Raw genomic sequence first — 17,117 nt, 5'->3', positions numbered from 1 at the left:
CACAATAATCTATATGACTTGTAATAAAACATGCATGACAGTAATCTATATGATTTGTAATAAAACATGCATAACAATAATCTATATGATTTGTAATAAAACATACATTACAATAATCTATATGACTTGTAATAAAACATACATTACAATAATCTATATGACTTGTAATAAAACATGCATAACAATAATCTATATGACTTGTAATAAAACATACATTACAATGATCTATATGACTTGTAATAAAACATACATTACAATAATCTATATGATTTGTAATAAAACATACATTACAATAATCTATATGACTTGTAATAAAACATGCATAACAATAATCTATATGATTTGTAATAAAACATACATTACAATAATCTATATGATTTGTAATAAAACATACATCACAATAATCTATATGACCTGTAATAAAACATGCATGACAGTAATCTATATGACTTGTAATAAAACATGCATAACAATAATCTATATGATTTGTAATAAAACATACATTACAATAATCTATATGACTTGTAATAAAACATACATTACAATAATCTATATGACTTGTAATAAAACATGCATAACAATAATCTATATGACTTGTAATAAAACATACATTACAATAATCTATATGATTTGTAATAAAACATACATTACAATAATCTATATGACTTGTAATAAAACATACATTACAATAATCTATATGATTTGTAATAAAACATGCATAACAATAATCTATATGACTTGTAATAAAACATACATTACAATAATCTATATGACTTGTAATAAAACATGCATAACAATAATCTATATGACTTGTAATAAAACATACATTACAATAATCTATATGATTTATAATAAAACATACATTACAATAATCTATAAGACTTGTAATAAAACATGCATAACAATGATCTATATGATTTGTAATAAAACATGCATAACAATAAGCTATATGATTTGTAATAAAACATACATTACAATAATCTATATGACTTGTAATAAAACATGCATAACAATAATCTATATGATTTGTAATAAAACATGCATAACAATAAGCTATATGATTTGTAATAAAACATACATTACAATAATCTATATGACTTGTAATAAAACATACATTACAATAATCTATATGATTTGTAATAAAACATGCATAACAATAATCTATATGACTTGTAATAAAGCATACATTACAATAATCTATATGACTTGTAATAAAACATACATTGCAATAATCTATATGACTTGTAATAAAACATACATTACAATAATCTATATGACTTGTAATAAAACATACATTACAATAATCTATATGACTTGTAATAAAACATACATTACAATAATCTATATGACTTGTAATAAAACATACATTACAATAATCTATATGACTTGTAATAAAACATACATTACAATAATCTATATGACTTGTAATAAAACATACATTACAATAATCTATATGACTTGTAATAAAACATACATTACAATAATCTATATGACTTGTAATAAAACATACATTACAATAATCTATATGACTTGTAATAAAGCATACATTACAATAATCTATATGACTTGTAATAAAACATACATTGCAATAATCTATATGACTTGTAATAAAACATACATTACAATAATCTATATGACTTGTAATAAAACATACATTACAATAATCTATATGACTTGTAATAAAACATACATTACAATAATCTATATGACTTGTAATAAAACATACATTACAATAATCTATATGACTTGTAATAAAACATACATTACAATAATCTATATGACTTGTAATAAAACATACATTACAATAATCTATATGACTTGTAATAAAACATACATTACAATAATCTATATGACTTGTAATAAAACATACATTACAATAATCTATATGACTTGTAATAAAACATACATTACAATAATCTATATGACTTGTAATAAAACATACATTACAATAATCTATATGACTTGTAATAAAACATACATTACAATAATCTATATGACTTGTAATAAAACATACATTACAATAATCTATATGATTTGTAATAAAACATACATTACAATAATCTATATGATTTGTAATAAAACATACATTACAATAATCTCCTGATGACTGCCAAGTGTCAAAGTTAAAAAGAATAGGACCTAACATTGATCCCTGAGGCACACCACATGTGATTCCATGGCTCTGTTCATGTTGTTGTCAATGTTGTTGTTGTTGTTGTCAATGTTGTTGTCAATGTTGTTGTCAATGTTGTTGTTGTTGTTGTCAATAATGTTGATGTTGTTGTCAATGTTGTTGATGTTGTCAATGATGTTGATGTTGTTGTCAATATTGTTGTTGTCAATGTAGTTGTAGTCAATAATGTTAATGTTGTTGTCAATTATGTTGATGTTGTTGTCAATGTTGTTGTTGTTGATGTTGTCAATGATGTTGATGTTGTTGTCAATATTGTTGTTGTCAATGTAGTTGTAGTCAATAATGTTAATGTTGTTGCCAATTATGTTGATGTTGTTGTCAATGTTGTTGTCAATGTTGTTGTTGTTGATGTTGTCAATGATGTTGATGTTGTTGTCAATGTTGTTGTCAATGATGTTGATGTTGTCAATGTTGTTGTCAATGTTGTTGTTGTTGTCAATGTTGTTGTTGTCAATGTTGTTGTTGTCAATGATGTTGATGTTGTTGTCAATGTTGTTGTTGTCAATGATGTTGATGTTGTCAATGTTGTTGTCAATGTTGTCAATATTGTTGTTGTCAATGTTGTTGTTGTCAATGTTGTTGTTGTCAATGTTGTTGTTGTTGTCAATGATGTTGTTGTTGTCAATGTTGTTGTTGTCAATGTTGTTGTTGTTGTCAATGTTATTGTTGTCAATGATGTTGATATTTTTGTCAATGATGTTGATGTTGTTCTCAATATTGTTGTTGTTAATAATGTTGATGATGTTGTCAATGATGTTGATGTTGTTGTCAATATTGTTGTTGTTGTCAATGTAGTTGTTGTTAATAATGTTGATGTTGTTGTCAATGTTGTTGATGTTGTTGTCAATGATGTTGATGTTGTTGTCAATATTGTTGTTATTGTTGTCAATGTAGTTGTTGTTGTCAATAATATTGATGTTGTCAATGTTGTTGTTGTCAATAATGTTGATGTTGTTGTCAATGATGTCGATGTTGTTGTCAATATTGTTGTTGTTGTTGTCAATGTAGTTGTTGTTGTCAATGTTGTTGTTGTCAATAATGTTGATGTTGTTGTCAATGATGTTGATGTTGTTGTCAATGATGTTGATATTGTTGTCAATGTTGTTGTCAATGATGTTGTTGTCAATGTTGTTGTTGTCAATGTTGTTGTTGTCAATGATGTTGATGTTGTTGTCAATGTTGTTGTTGTCAATGATGTTGTTGTCAATGTTGTTGTTGTCAATGATGTTGTCAATGATGTTGATGTTGTCAATGTTGTTGTTGTTATCAATGATGATGATGTTGTTGTCAATGTTGTTGTCAATGATGTTGTTGTCAATGTTGTTGATGTTGTTGTCAATGATGTTGATGTTGTTGTCAATATTGTTGTTGTTGTTGTCAATGTAGTTGTTGTTGTCAATAATATTGATGTTGTTGTCAATGTTGTTGTTGTCAATAATGTTGATGTTGTTGTCAATGATGTTGATGTTGTTGTCAATATTGTTGTTGTTGTTGTCAATGTAGTTGTTGTTGTCAATGTTGTTGTTGTCAATAATGTTGATGTTGTTGTCAAAAATGTTGATGTTGTTGTCAATGTTGTTGTTGTCAATGATGTTGATGTTGTTGTCAATGATGTTGATGTTGTTGTCAATGTTGTTGTCAATGATGTTGATGTTGTTATCAATGATGTTGATGTCAATGTTGTTATCAATGATGTTGTTGTCAATGTTGTTGTTGTCAATGATGTTGTCAATGATGTTGTCAATGTTGATGTTGTCAATGTTGTTGTTGTTATCAATGATGATGATGTTGTTGTCAATGTTGTTGTCAATGATGTTGTCAATGTTGATGTTGTCAATGTTGTTGTTGTCAATGTTGTTGTTGTTGTCAATGATGATGATGTTGTTGTCCATGTTGTTGTCAATGTTGTTGTTGTTATCAATGATGATGATGTTGTTGTCAATGTTGTTGTCAATGATGTTGTTGTTGTTGTGTTTGAACAGACAGCTCCAGAAGGTTCCATCTTTGTCCTCCATGCTTGTGCTCACAACCCCACTGGAACAGATCCTAGTCCTGCTGAGTGGAAGCAAGTAGCAAACATCATCAAGGTGACTTCACTTCCTGTTTGATGATGATGTCACTAGCTCTAATTCTTCTTCTTCTTTCTTCTCCTTTTCATTTTGGATGATTTATTTTCCTTTTTTCTTCTTCTCTTTCTTTTCCTCCCTTTTCTTGTCTTTCGTCTCCCTTTTCTTCTCTCTCTCGTCCTTCTTCACCTTTTCTTGATCTTTTCTTGTCATTCTCATCTTTCTTCTCTTGTTTTTTCTTCTTTCTTCTCCCTTTCTTCTTTCTTTGGTCCTTTTTTTCTTCTTCTTCTTCTCTTTCTTCTCCTCATTTTCCCCTTTTCCGTCTCCTCTTTCCCTTCTTCTCTTTCTCTCTTCTCTCGTTCCTCTTTTCCTTCTCACCCCTCCACTCTTCCTCCCCCTCCTTCTCGTGTCCAGAGGAGGAATCTCTTCACCTTCTTTGACTCCGCCTACCAGGGCTTCGCCTCAGGCTCCCTGGAAAAAGACGCCTGGGCCATCCGCCACTTTGTGTCTGAGGGCTTTGAGCTCTTTGTGGCTCAGTCCTTCTCCAAGAACTTTGGGCTGTACAGTGAGTACATGCAGAGTACACGCAGAGTACACGTAGAGTACATATATAGTACATGTAGAGTAGAAGGTGAGCAGCCACATTAAGAAGGCGTCTCCTCCACAGACGAGAGGGTGGGCAACCTGACAGTGGTGGCGCGCGATGGCGACAATCTGTCTCGCATCCTGTCCCAGATGGAGAAGATCGTCAGGACCACCTGGTCCAACCCGCCCTCACAGGGGGCGCGCATCGTCAGCAAGACCCTCAACTGCCCCGAGCTCTTCGCGGAATGGTACGTCCCGATCACGTCACGTCACGTCACGCGCCTCGCCGCGCTTCTCCTGTCCTGACCTCTGCGATGTCGCGGCGGCAGGAAGTCCAACGTGAAGACCATGGCCGACCGGGTGCTCCTCATGAGGGACCAGCTCAAGTCCAAGCTGCAGGCTCTCGGCACACCGGGGACCTGGGACCACATCACCCAGCAGATTGGCATGTTCAGCTTCACCGGACTCAACCGTACGCACACACACACACACACACACACACACACACACACACACACACACACACACACACACACACACACACACACACACACACACACACACACACACACACACACACACACACACACTGTAATTGTCCATTGTTGTTCCGCAGCCAATCAGGTGAAGTTCATGATCAAGGAGAAGCACGTCTACTTGATGGCGAGCGGGCGCATCAACATGTGCGGCCTCACCTCCAAGAACATCGACTACGTGGCCCAGTCCATCCACGACGCCGTCACCCAGGTCCAGTAGAAGGCCACGCCCCCTCCAGCCCCGCCCCACCCGGGCCTCTAAGCGGCCAACGGGGAGCTCTTCCAGTACGGCGCCTCGTGTGACGTCAGGCCAGTACCGTCCTCACCTCTTTGTAGCTGTCGTCATAGCAACCACCACTGTACCTTCTCCAAGTGTCTGTCGCCTGCTGGACCCAAATACACTGAAATATGACGAAATGCTGTCTCACATCCTCACAGACACTCCCGCAGCTTTACCGAACGTTCTTTCAGGCGTTCTTCGCTCGTCTGAACGTTCTTTTTTAGCGTTGTTCGCTCGTCTGAACGTTCTTTCAGGCGTTCTTCGCTCGTCTGAACGTTCTTTCAGGCGTTCTTTGCTCGTCTGAACGTTCTTTCAGGCGTTCTTTGCTCGTCTGAACGTTCTTTCAGGCGTTCTTCGCTCGTCTAAACGTTCTTTCAGGCGTTCTTTGCTTGTCCGAACGTTTTTTCAGGAGTTCTTCTCTTGTCTGAACGTTCTCTCAGGCGTTCTTCGCTCGTCTGAACGTTCTTTCAGGCGTTCTTTGCTCGTCTGAACGTTCTTTCAGGCGTTCTTCACTTGTCTGAATGTTCTTTCAGGCGTTTTTCGCTCGTCTGAATGTTCTTTCAGGCGTTCTTCGCTCGTCTGAACGTTCTTTCAGGAGTGTTTCTCTCGTCTGAATGTTCTCTCATGCGTGGTTCGCTCGTCTGAATGTTCTTTCAGGCGTTCTTTGCTCATCTGAATGTTCTTTCAGGCGTTCTTCGCTCGTCTGAACGTTCTTTCAGGCGTTCTTTGCTCGTCTGAACGTTCTTTCAGGCGTTCTTCGCTCGTCTGAACGTTCTCTCAGGCGTTCTTCGCTCGTCTGAATGTTCTTTCAGGCGTTCTTCGCTCGTCTGAACGTTCTTTTTTAGCGTTGTTCGCTTGTCTGAACGTTCTTTCAGGCGTTCTTCTCTTGTCTGAACGTTCTCTCAGGCGTTCTTCGCTCGTCTGAACGTTCTTTCAGGCGTTCTTCGCTTGTCTGAACGTTTTTTCAGGCTTTCTTCACTCGTCTGAACGTTCTTTCAGGCGTTCTTCGCTTGTCTGAACGTTCTTTCAGGAGATCTTCTCTCGTCTGAACGTTCTCTCAGGCGTTCTTCGCTTGTCTGAACGTTCTTTCAGGCGTTCTTTGCTCGTCTGAACGTTCTTTCAGGCGTTCTTTGCTTGTCCGAACGTTCTTTCAGGCGTTCTTCTCTCGTCTGAACGTTCTCTCAGGCGTTCTTTGCTTGTTTGAATGTTGTTTCAGGCGTTCTTCGCTCTTTTCAAACGTTCTTTCAGAGGTGTCAGCACTGCTTGAACTGTACAGTATGTAAGATTGCAAATATTAGGTGTCCACATACTGTAACTATAACATATTAATATTCCTTTTGCTTGTTAAACGGACAAATAAAACCAGAAGAGTGCAACAAAATGTCTTCTCTTTCATGAAAATGTTTGGTGGAAATGGTATTATTGTTCTGCGGTGTCATGCTTAGAATAATTTCCCAACTACAACAAGGTTGTGTTAGGGCGGGGCGATACAGCTGGAGACTGTATCACGGTATCAGCATTTTATGTCAGTCGTTAGAGATCAATATGGAAATTAGGGAGTAGGAGAAAATATATTCAATGTTAACATTTTGATATATATTTATTATTGATTTTATTTTATATTTACATATATTTAAAATTATATATATTATCCATCCATGTTCTACCGCTTGTCCCTTTTGGGGGTGCTGGAGCCTATCTCAGCTGCATTCGGGCGGAAGGCGGTGTACACCCTGGACAAGTAATCTTTATTTTTTATTTTTTGTATATTTTTATATAGATTTATAATGTTATATTTTGTATTATTCTTTATTTTATTTTTTATTTATATATAAATCTTGATTATTAAATTTATTTTATTTTGGTATTTCTTTATTTTATATGTTATTTGTATGTTATTTTTATTTTTTCTCTAAAAAGGCTTAAAAAATGTATACTTACTAATTAATAATAACAGTTTTGTTTTAAAGGTCCATCCATCCATCCATTTTACAATATAATTACGACACTTTATGTACATATTTATATACAGATTTGAACAATAAGTTATTGACTGAAATATATGTATTAATTGTGGTTCTTACAAAAAATATATCTTATAAAATATAAAAACTAAAATGTCTCTTAAAGCTCTGCCCCTTTAGTTAGGGCATACTAAATAATTTAACTTTAGCCTACTACTACAACCATATTATTTACCAGCAACATAAAGTGAAACAGAGGCAGAGGTGTCCTGCCACAGTCAGTAACAAATAAACAGAAAACAGTAGTGGTCAAATACAAATAAGGCAACAAGAGAAGTATCCTACACTTCTCTTTTGTAAAGTAAATCTGAACAGCCTACATGGGCAGGATCTTACTTTGTTGACTGCGCCCCCTAGAGGCAGGGATGCTCATGACAATCACTCACTGGACTCAGGATTGCTCATCTTGTCTTTTATTGCACAGATTTTACAGCATTGAAGTATGAAACTAGCAAGCAGCATAAATGATGACGTCTTTCAAAATAAAAGCTCAGTTTTGGCGTATAAAACTGTCTTTGCAGGTGTACACCGTCGCCCCCTGCAGGACAATGTCACATAAAACATGTTGGCGCTAAGTGGGAACTCCATCTGTCTTCTCTTCTGGTGTCTTGTCACCTTCACGCGACTTTTGTCTCTTCTTGTGACCTGAAAGGACATGTTTGTATGTCATGTGATGCACCTTCAAACACAATAATAATAACAACAACAATAATAATAATGATTATAGTAATAGTAATGATTAAAGTACTCTCTGCATTTGACCCATCCCCTTTTTCACCCCCTGGGAGGTGAGGGGAGCAGTGAGCAGCAGCAGTGGCCGCGCTCGGGAATTATTTTGGTGATTAACCCCCAATTCCAACCCTTGAGCAGCGAGGTAATGGGTCCCATCGGCCGGGGTTTGAACTCACAACCTACCAATCTCAGGGCGGACACTCTAACCACAATAATAACAACAAGAATATTAATGATAATTATAATAAGAATAAAAACAATAATAATGATAATAATAATAATGATGCTAATAATAACAATGATGATAGTAATAATAATGATGATAACAATAATAATGATAATTATTAATAATACTTTTTAATACTTATAATAACTATAATTATAATAATAATAACAATATGATAATAATAATAATAACAATAATAATGATGATAATAATAATAATAATGATAATAATAACAATGATAATAATAATAATAGTAACAACAATGATGATCGTAATAATAATGATAATAATACTTATAACAATCATAATAATAATAACAAAATAATAATAATGATAATAACAAAAAAAATAATTATTAATAATAATAATTATAATACTTATAATAATAACAATCATAATACAAAAATAATAATTATAAGAACAATAATAATAATGATAATTATTATTAATAATAATTATGATACTTATAATAACAATAATCATTATAATAATAAAAAAATGATAATAATAATAATGATAAGAACAATAATAATAATGATAGTTATTATTAATAATAATTATAATACTTATAATAACAACAATCATAATAATAAAAAATGATAATAATGATAATAACAATAATAATAATGATACTTATTATTAATAATTATTATAATACTTATAATAATAACAATCATAATAATAAAAAAATGATAATAATAACAATAATAATAATGATGATAAGAATAATAATAATAAGAGTAATAATGATAATGATAACAATGATAATAATAGTAACAACAATGATGATCGTAATGATAATAATAATTATAATTATTATTATTAATAATACTTATAACAATCATTATAATAATGATAATAACAATAATAATAATAGTTATTATTAATAATAATTATAATACTTATAAAATAACAATTACAATAGCTAAAATAATAAGAACAACAATAATAATAATAATAATTATTATTAATATTATAGTACTTATAATAATAATCATTATATTAATTAAAAAAATTATGATAATAATAATAATAGTAACAACAATAATAATGATGATAATAAGAACAATAATAATAAGAATGATAATGATAATAATAATAGTAACAACAATGATGGTAATAATAATGAAAATAATACTTATATCATAATAATAATAATGATAATAACAACAATAATAATATTTATTAATAATAATTATACTACTTATAATAATAACAATCATAATAATAATGATAATAATAATAATGATAAGAATGATAATGATAACAATGATAATAACAACAATGATGATCGTAATAATAATGATACCAATAATAATAATAATACTTATTAATAATTATAATAATACTTATAACAATCATAATAATAATGATAACAATAATAATAATAAGTGGAAGAACAAGCTGCGCAAGGCCATCTTGTCATGCAGTACCACTTTGTTCCTCTAGAAGGCAATAGTGTGTTTCACAGTGTGTGTGTGTGTGTGTGTGTGTGTAGATGATGTGTGTGTGAGACAGACTGAGTTTGAGGAGTAGTTTCTTCCCCAGCGTGTCTTCTGAGGCGCTGAGAGAAATGCTGCTGATGAAAGGCGAAGTGTCGGTTGCCATGGGAACGTCGGCCATGCCTGCCGGACAAAGAAAGGTGACTGCTGGACACAAACATTGTCGTCATGGAAACCCGCCGTTTGGTCAGTCAGTGTGGTTGCCGTGGTTACCGTCGTCCGTGCCGGGCCTGTCCTCTCCAATGTACGGGATCTCGTCCATCATGAGGAAGACGGAATCCCCGGGACTCCTCTGGCCGTCCGACTTACTTCCTGTCGGGCAGGAAGTGACGAAGGTCAGAAAGCGAGCGCACTTCCTGTTCACCCGGCGGCGCTACTTACGGACGATGCGGTTGCGCTCGTTGAGCAGCGAGGTGCCGTGAGGGACGGCCGACTGCTGCCCCCGCGTTCTGGCCGAAGAGGGCCGGCCCAGCTCCCTGGGCGGGGGCGCCAGCGTGGACGTGGCGGCGTGCTCGGGCGGCGAGGCCTCGGCCAGACAAGCGTCAGGCGTCTGAGGCGACGTGTCCATCCTGGTGGCGGTCACGGCGTTCTGGTAGTGGCTCCTGGTGATCTGCCAGAGAGCATTGTGGGTAACCAGCGCTGCTGACCTTGCGGCCAGGCGGCGTGTGATTGGTCACCTTGAGGACCTGCAGGTGTGTCAGCTGTCTGACCGAGTAGTCGGGCAGGTAGACGTTGGAGCCGCCGTTCAGTTGGACCACGCTGCCGCCGTGCGACGCCGACTCAGCACAATCAGGAGCATTGCTGCGAGACGGCGACCTGGAGTCTAAAGATCAAAGGTCACTTTGACAGCTTTTGTACTTGAAAGATCGTAAAAGTTCTCATCAATCTTAATAATTGATAATCAATACTTTTGATTGGACACTGACAAGCTATCAATGCAGCAGCAACATGGCTAATGTGTTAGCATGAAGGTGCTAGCACTTGATGTCAAATGTAAATGTATTTCCTTCAAAATGATCATTTATATTATAATAATCTATAACAATTATATTATTATTATGATGATGATTATCAACATAATATATGTCATTATTACTATAATAATGATGATTGTTACCATAATAAATGTCATTATGATGATGAGGATTATTAACATTATAAATGTCATTATTATTATTATGATACTGATGATTATTACCATAATAAATGTCATTATTATTATTTTGATGATGATGATTATTAACATAATAAATGTCATTATTATTTTGATGATGATTATTAACATAATAAATGTCATCATTATGATGATGATGATTATTAACATAATAAATGTAATTATTAATGTATGATAATGATGACTATTAACATATTACAATGTCATCATTATTATGATGATGATTATTAACAAAATAAATGTCATTATTATGATGATGATTATCAACAGAATAAATGTCATTATGATGATGATGATGATTATTAACATAATAAATGTCATTATTAATGTATGATAATGATGATTATTAACATTATAAATGTCATTATTATTATTATGATACTGATGATTATTACCATAATAAATGTCATTATTATTATTATGATACTGATGATTATTACCATAATAAATGTCATTATTATTATGATGATGATGATGATGATTAACAGAATAAATGTCATTATTATTATGATGGTGATGATTATTAACATAATAAATGTCATTATTATTATGATGATGATGATTATTAACAGAATAAATGTCATTATTATTATGATGATGATGATTATTAACATAATAAATGTAATTATTAATGTATGATAATGATGACTATTAACATATTAAAATGTCATCATTATTATGATGATGATTATTAACAAAATAAATGTCATTATTATGATGATGATTATTAACAGAATAAATGTCATTATTAATGTATGATAATGATGATTATTAACATTATTAATATCATTATTATTATTATTATGATACTGATGATTATTACCATAATAAATGTCATTATTATTATTATGATGATGATGATGATTATTAAGATAATGTCATTATTATTATGATGATGATGATTATTAACAGAATAAATGTCATTATTATTATGATGATGATGATTATTAACATAATAAATGTAATTATTAATGTATGATAATGATGACTAACATATTAAAATTTCATCATTATTATGATGATGATTATTAACAAAATAAATGTCATTATTATGATGATGATTATCAACAGAATAAATGTCATCATTATGATGATGATGATGATTATTAACATAATAAATGTCATTATTAATGTATGATAATGATGATTATTAACATTATAAATGTCATTATTATTATTATGATACTGATGATTATTACCATAATAAATGTCATTATTATTATTATGATACTGATGATTATTACCATAATAAATGTCATTATTATTATTATGATGAGGATGATGATTATTAACATAATGTCATTATTATTATGATAATGATGATTATTAACATTATAAATGTCATTATTATTATTATGATACTGATGGTTATTACCATAATAAATGTCATTATTATTATTATGATGATGATGATTATTAACATAATAAATGTCATTATTATTATGATGATGATGATTATTAACATAATAAATGTAATTATTAATATATGATAATGATGACTATTAAAATATTAAAATGTCATCATTATTATGATGATGATTATTAACAAAATAAATGTCATTATTATGATGATTATTAACAGAATAAATGTCATTATTAATGTATGATAATGATTATTATTAACATTATTAATGTCATTATTATTATTATGATACTGATGATTATTTAATAAATGTCATTATGCGGTATAGCTCGGTTGGTAGAGCGGCCGTGCCAGCAACTTGAGGGTTCCAGGTTCGATCCCCGCTTCCGCCATCCTAGTCACTGCCGTTGTGTCCTTGGGCAAGACACTTTACCCACCTGCTCCCAGTGCCAACCACACTGGTTTAAATGTAACTGAGATATTGGGTTTCACTATGTAAAGCGCTTTGAGTCACTAGAGAAAAAGCGCTATATAAATATAATTCACTTCACATTATTATTATTATGATACTGATGATTATTACCATAATAAATGTAATTATTATTATTATGATGATGATTATTAACATAATGTCATTATTATTATGATGATGATGATTATTAACAGAATAAATGTCATTATTATTATGATGATGATGATTATTAACATAATAAATGTAATTATTAATGTATGATAATGATGACTATTAACATATTAAAATGTCATCATTATTATGATGATGATTATTAACAAAATAAATGTCATTATTATGATGATGATTATTAACAGAATAAATGTCATTATGATGATGATGATTATTAACATAATAAATGTCATTATTAATGTATGATAATGATGATTATTAACATTATAAATGTCATTATTATTATGATGATGATGATTATTAACATAATGTCATTATTATTATGATGATGATGATTATTAACAGAATAAATGTCATTATTATGATGATGATGATTATTAACATAATAAATGTAATTATTAATGTATGATAATGATGACTATTAACATATTAAAATGTCATCATTATTATGATGATGATTATTAACAAAATAAATGTCATTATTATGATGATGATTATTAACAGAATAAATGTCATTATTATTATGATGATGATTATTAACATAATAAATGTCATTATTAATGTATGATAATGATGATCATTAACATGATAAATGTCATTATTAATGTATGATGATGATGATTATTAACATTATAAATGTCATTATTATTATTATGATACTGATGATTATTAACATAATGAATGTCATTATTATTATTATGATGATGATGATGATTAACATAATAAATGTCATTATTATTATGATGATGATTATTAACATAATAAATGTAATTATTAATGTATGATAATGATGACTATTAACATATTAAAATGTCATCATTATTATGATGATGATTATTAACAAAATAAATGTCATTATTATGATGATGATTATTAACAGAATAAATGTCATTATTATTATGATGATGATGATTATTAACATAATAAATGTCATTAATGTATGATAATGATGATTATTAACATTATAAATGTCATTATTATTATTATGATACTGATGATTATTACCATAATAAATGTCATTATTATTATTATGATACTGATGATTATTACCATAATAAATGTCATTATTATTATTATGATACTGATGATTATTACCATAATAAATGTCATTATTATTATTATGATGATGATGATTATTAACAGAATAAATGTCATTATTATTATGATGATGATGATTATTAACAGAATAAATGTAATTATTAATGTATGATAATGATGACTATTAACATATTAAAATGTCATCATTATTATGATGATGATTATTAACAAAATAAATGTCATTATTATGACGATGATGATGATTATTAACAGAATAAATGTCATTATTATTATGATGATGATGATGATGATTATTAACATAATAGATGTCATTATTAATGTATGATAATGATGATTATTAACATTATAAATGTCATTATTATTATTATGATACTGATGATTTTTACCATAATAAATGTCATTATTATTATTATTATGATGATGATTATTAACATAATAAATGTCATTAATATTATGATGATGATGATTATTAACATAATAAATGTAATTATTAATGTATGATAATGATGACTATTAACATATTAAAATGTCATTATTATGATGATGATTATTAACAAAATAAATGTCATTATTATGATGATGATTATTAACAGAATAAATGTCATTATTATGATGATGATGATGATGATTATTAACATAATAAATGTCATTAGTGTGTGATGTGTATTATAATAAATGTCATTATTATTATGATAAAGATGATTATTATTATGATAAAAGTCATTAGAATGATGATTATTATTATAATAATAAAAGTCATTATAAAGATTATTATTATAAGAAAAGTCATTATGATGATAATGATGATAATTAACATAATAAAATAAATTATTATTATGATAAAGACGATTATTACCGTAATAAATGTCATTATTATGATGATAAAGATGATGATTATTATAATAAAAGTCATTATTATGATGATAATGATGATGATTATTATTATAATAAAAGTAATTATTATGATGATAAAGATGATTATTATAATAAAAGTCCTTAATATGATGATAAAGATGATTATTATTACAATAAAAGTCATTATTATGTTAAAGATGATTATTAAGATAATAAAAGTAATTATTATGATGATGATTAAGATAATAAAAGTCATGATTAAGATGATTATTAAGAAAATAAAAGTGTACCAGCTGACATGAGGGCAGGAACTCCAAAATAAGAAAAAGCTCCGTTGTCAAACTTGAGCGCCTCCTTGCCAAACTCCACCTCCACCCGACCCTGCAGGAGCACCAGCAGGAAGGATGTGAGCTGCTGCCTTTCACAATAAAAGCCTGCGGGGGCGTACCTGCAGCACCAGGACGAAGTAGTCGGCGGGCTTGTTGCGCTGGAACAGGAAGTGATGTGACGCACGCTTGTGCTTGTCGTCAAAGTTCAGCTCTTGGACCACATTGGGGTGCTTGATGAGCCTCAGCAGGATCTTCTCCGAGATGTGGGCGGGCTTAAAGGGCTCCACCTCTGAGGACACACCACCAATCACTGAGATGTGGGCGGGCTTAAAGGGCTCCACCTCTAAGGACACACCACTAATCACTGAGATGTGGGCGGGCTTAAAGGGCTCCACCTCTAAGGACACACCACCAATCACTGAGATGTGGGCGGGCTTAAAGGGCTCCACCTCTAAGGACACACCACCAATCACTGAGATGTGGGCGGGCTTAAAGGGCTCCACCTCTAAGGACACACCACCAATCACTGAGATGTGGGCGGGCTTAAAGGGCTCCACCTCTAAGGACACACCACCAATCACTGAGATGTGGGCGGGCTTAAAGGGCTCCACCTCTGAGGACACACCACTAATCACTGAGATGTGGGCGGGCTTAAAGGGCTCCACCTCTAAGGACACACCACCAATCACTGAGATGTGGGCGGGCTTAAAGGGCTCCACCTCTAAGGACACACCACCAATCATGGGCAGGCTTAAAGGGCTCCACCTCTAAGGACACACCACTAATCACTGAGATGTGGGCGGGCTTAAAGGGCTCCACCTCTAAGGACACACCACCAATCACTGAGATGTGGGCGGGCTTAAAGGGCTCCACCTCTAAGGACACACCACCAATCACTGAGATGTGGGCGATCTTAAAGGGCTCCACCTCTAAGGACACACCACCAATCACTGAGATGTGGGCGGGCTTAAAGGGCTCCACCTCTGAGGACACACCACTAATCACTGAGATGTGGGCGGGCTTAAAGGGCTCCACCTCTAAGGACACACCACCAATCACTGAGATGTGGGCGGGCTTAAAGGGCTCCACCTCTAAGGACACACCACCAATCATGGGCAGGCTTAAAGGGCTCCACCTCTAAGGACACACCACTAATCACTGAGATGTGGGCGGGCTTAAAGGGCTCCACCTCTAAGGACACACCACCAATCACTAAGATGTGGGCGGGCTTAAAGGGCTCCACCTCTAAGGACACACCACCAATCATGGGCAGGCTTAAAGGGCTCCACCTCTAAGGACACACCACTAATCACTGAGATGTGGGCGGGCTTAAAGGGCTCCACCTCTAAGGACACACCACCAATCACTAAGATGTGGGCGGGCTTAAAGGGCTCCACCTCTGAGGACACACCACCAATCACTGAGATGTGGGCGGGCTTAAAGGGCTCCACCTCTAAGGACACACCACCAATCACTGAGATGTGGGCGGGCTTAAAGGGCTCCACCTCTAAGGACACACCACCAATCACTGAGATGTGGGCGGGCTTAA

At 32.6% G+C, this 17,117-nt stretch overlaps 2 protein-coding genes across 2 annotated transcripts in view; one reads left to right on the top strand and one right to left on the bottom strand.

Annotated features, from left to right (window-relative positions):
* Nucleotides 1-7,059, top strand: part of LOC133633752 (aspartate aminotransferase, cytoplasmic-like) — a 56,591-nt gene extending 49,532 nt beyond the window's left edge. Inside the window, exons 5-9 of the mRNA XM_062026409.1 lie at nucleotides 4,177-4,281; nucleotides 4,675-4,825; nucleotides 4,928-5,093; nucleotides 5,175-5,317; nucleotides 5,462-7,059. Of these exons, the coding sequence (XP_061882393.1) occupies nucleotides 4,177-4,281; nucleotides 4,675-4,825; nucleotides 4,928-5,093; nucleotides 5,175-5,317; nucleotides 5,462-5,601 (705 nt within the window). The 3' untranslated portion in view covers nucleotides 5,602-7,059. The remainder of the gene's footprint in view (nucleotides 1-4,176; nucleotides 4,282-4,674; nucleotides 4,826-4,927; nucleotides 5,094-5,174; nucleotides 5,318-5,461) is intronic.
* A 1,023-nt stretch (nucleotides 7,060-8,082) lies between these two features.
* Nucleotides 8,083-17,117, bottom strand: part of LOC133633750 (metal transporter CNNM1-like) — a 21,841-nt gene continuing 12,806 nt past the window's right edge. The window contains exons 4-10 of the mRNA XM_062026407.1: nucleotides 15,688-15,857; nucleotides 15,530-15,620; nucleotides 10,823-10,968; nucleotides 10,527-10,755; nucleotides 10,359-10,457; nucleotides 10,164-10,268; nucleotides 8,083-8,330 (exon numbers count right to left, since the gene is read on the bottom strand). Of these exons, the coding sequence (XP_061882391.1) occupies nucleotides 8,257-8,330; nucleotides 10,164-10,268; nucleotides 10,359-10,457; nucleotides 10,527-10,755; nucleotides 10,823-10,968; nucleotides 15,530-15,620; nucleotides 15,688-15,857 (914 nt within the window). The 3' untranslated portion in view covers nucleotides 8,083-8,256. The remainder of the gene's footprint in view (nucleotides 8,331-10,163; nucleotides 10,269-10,358; nucleotides 10,458-10,526; nucleotides 10,756-10,822; nucleotides 10,969-15,529; nucleotides 15,621-15,687; nucleotides 15,858-17,117) is intronic.

This window comes from Entelurus aequoreus, linkage group LG18 (genome assembly GCF_033978785.1).
Source record: "Entelurus aequoreus isolate RoL-2023_Sb linkage group LG18, RoL_Eaeq_v1.1, whole genome shotgun sequence".
Classification (NCBI taxonomy): Eukaryota; Metazoa; Chordata; class Actinopteri; order Syngnathiformes; family Syngnathidae; genus Entelurus; species Entelurus aequoreus.
This window is presented reverse-complemented; position numbering and strand designations above follow the sequence as displayed.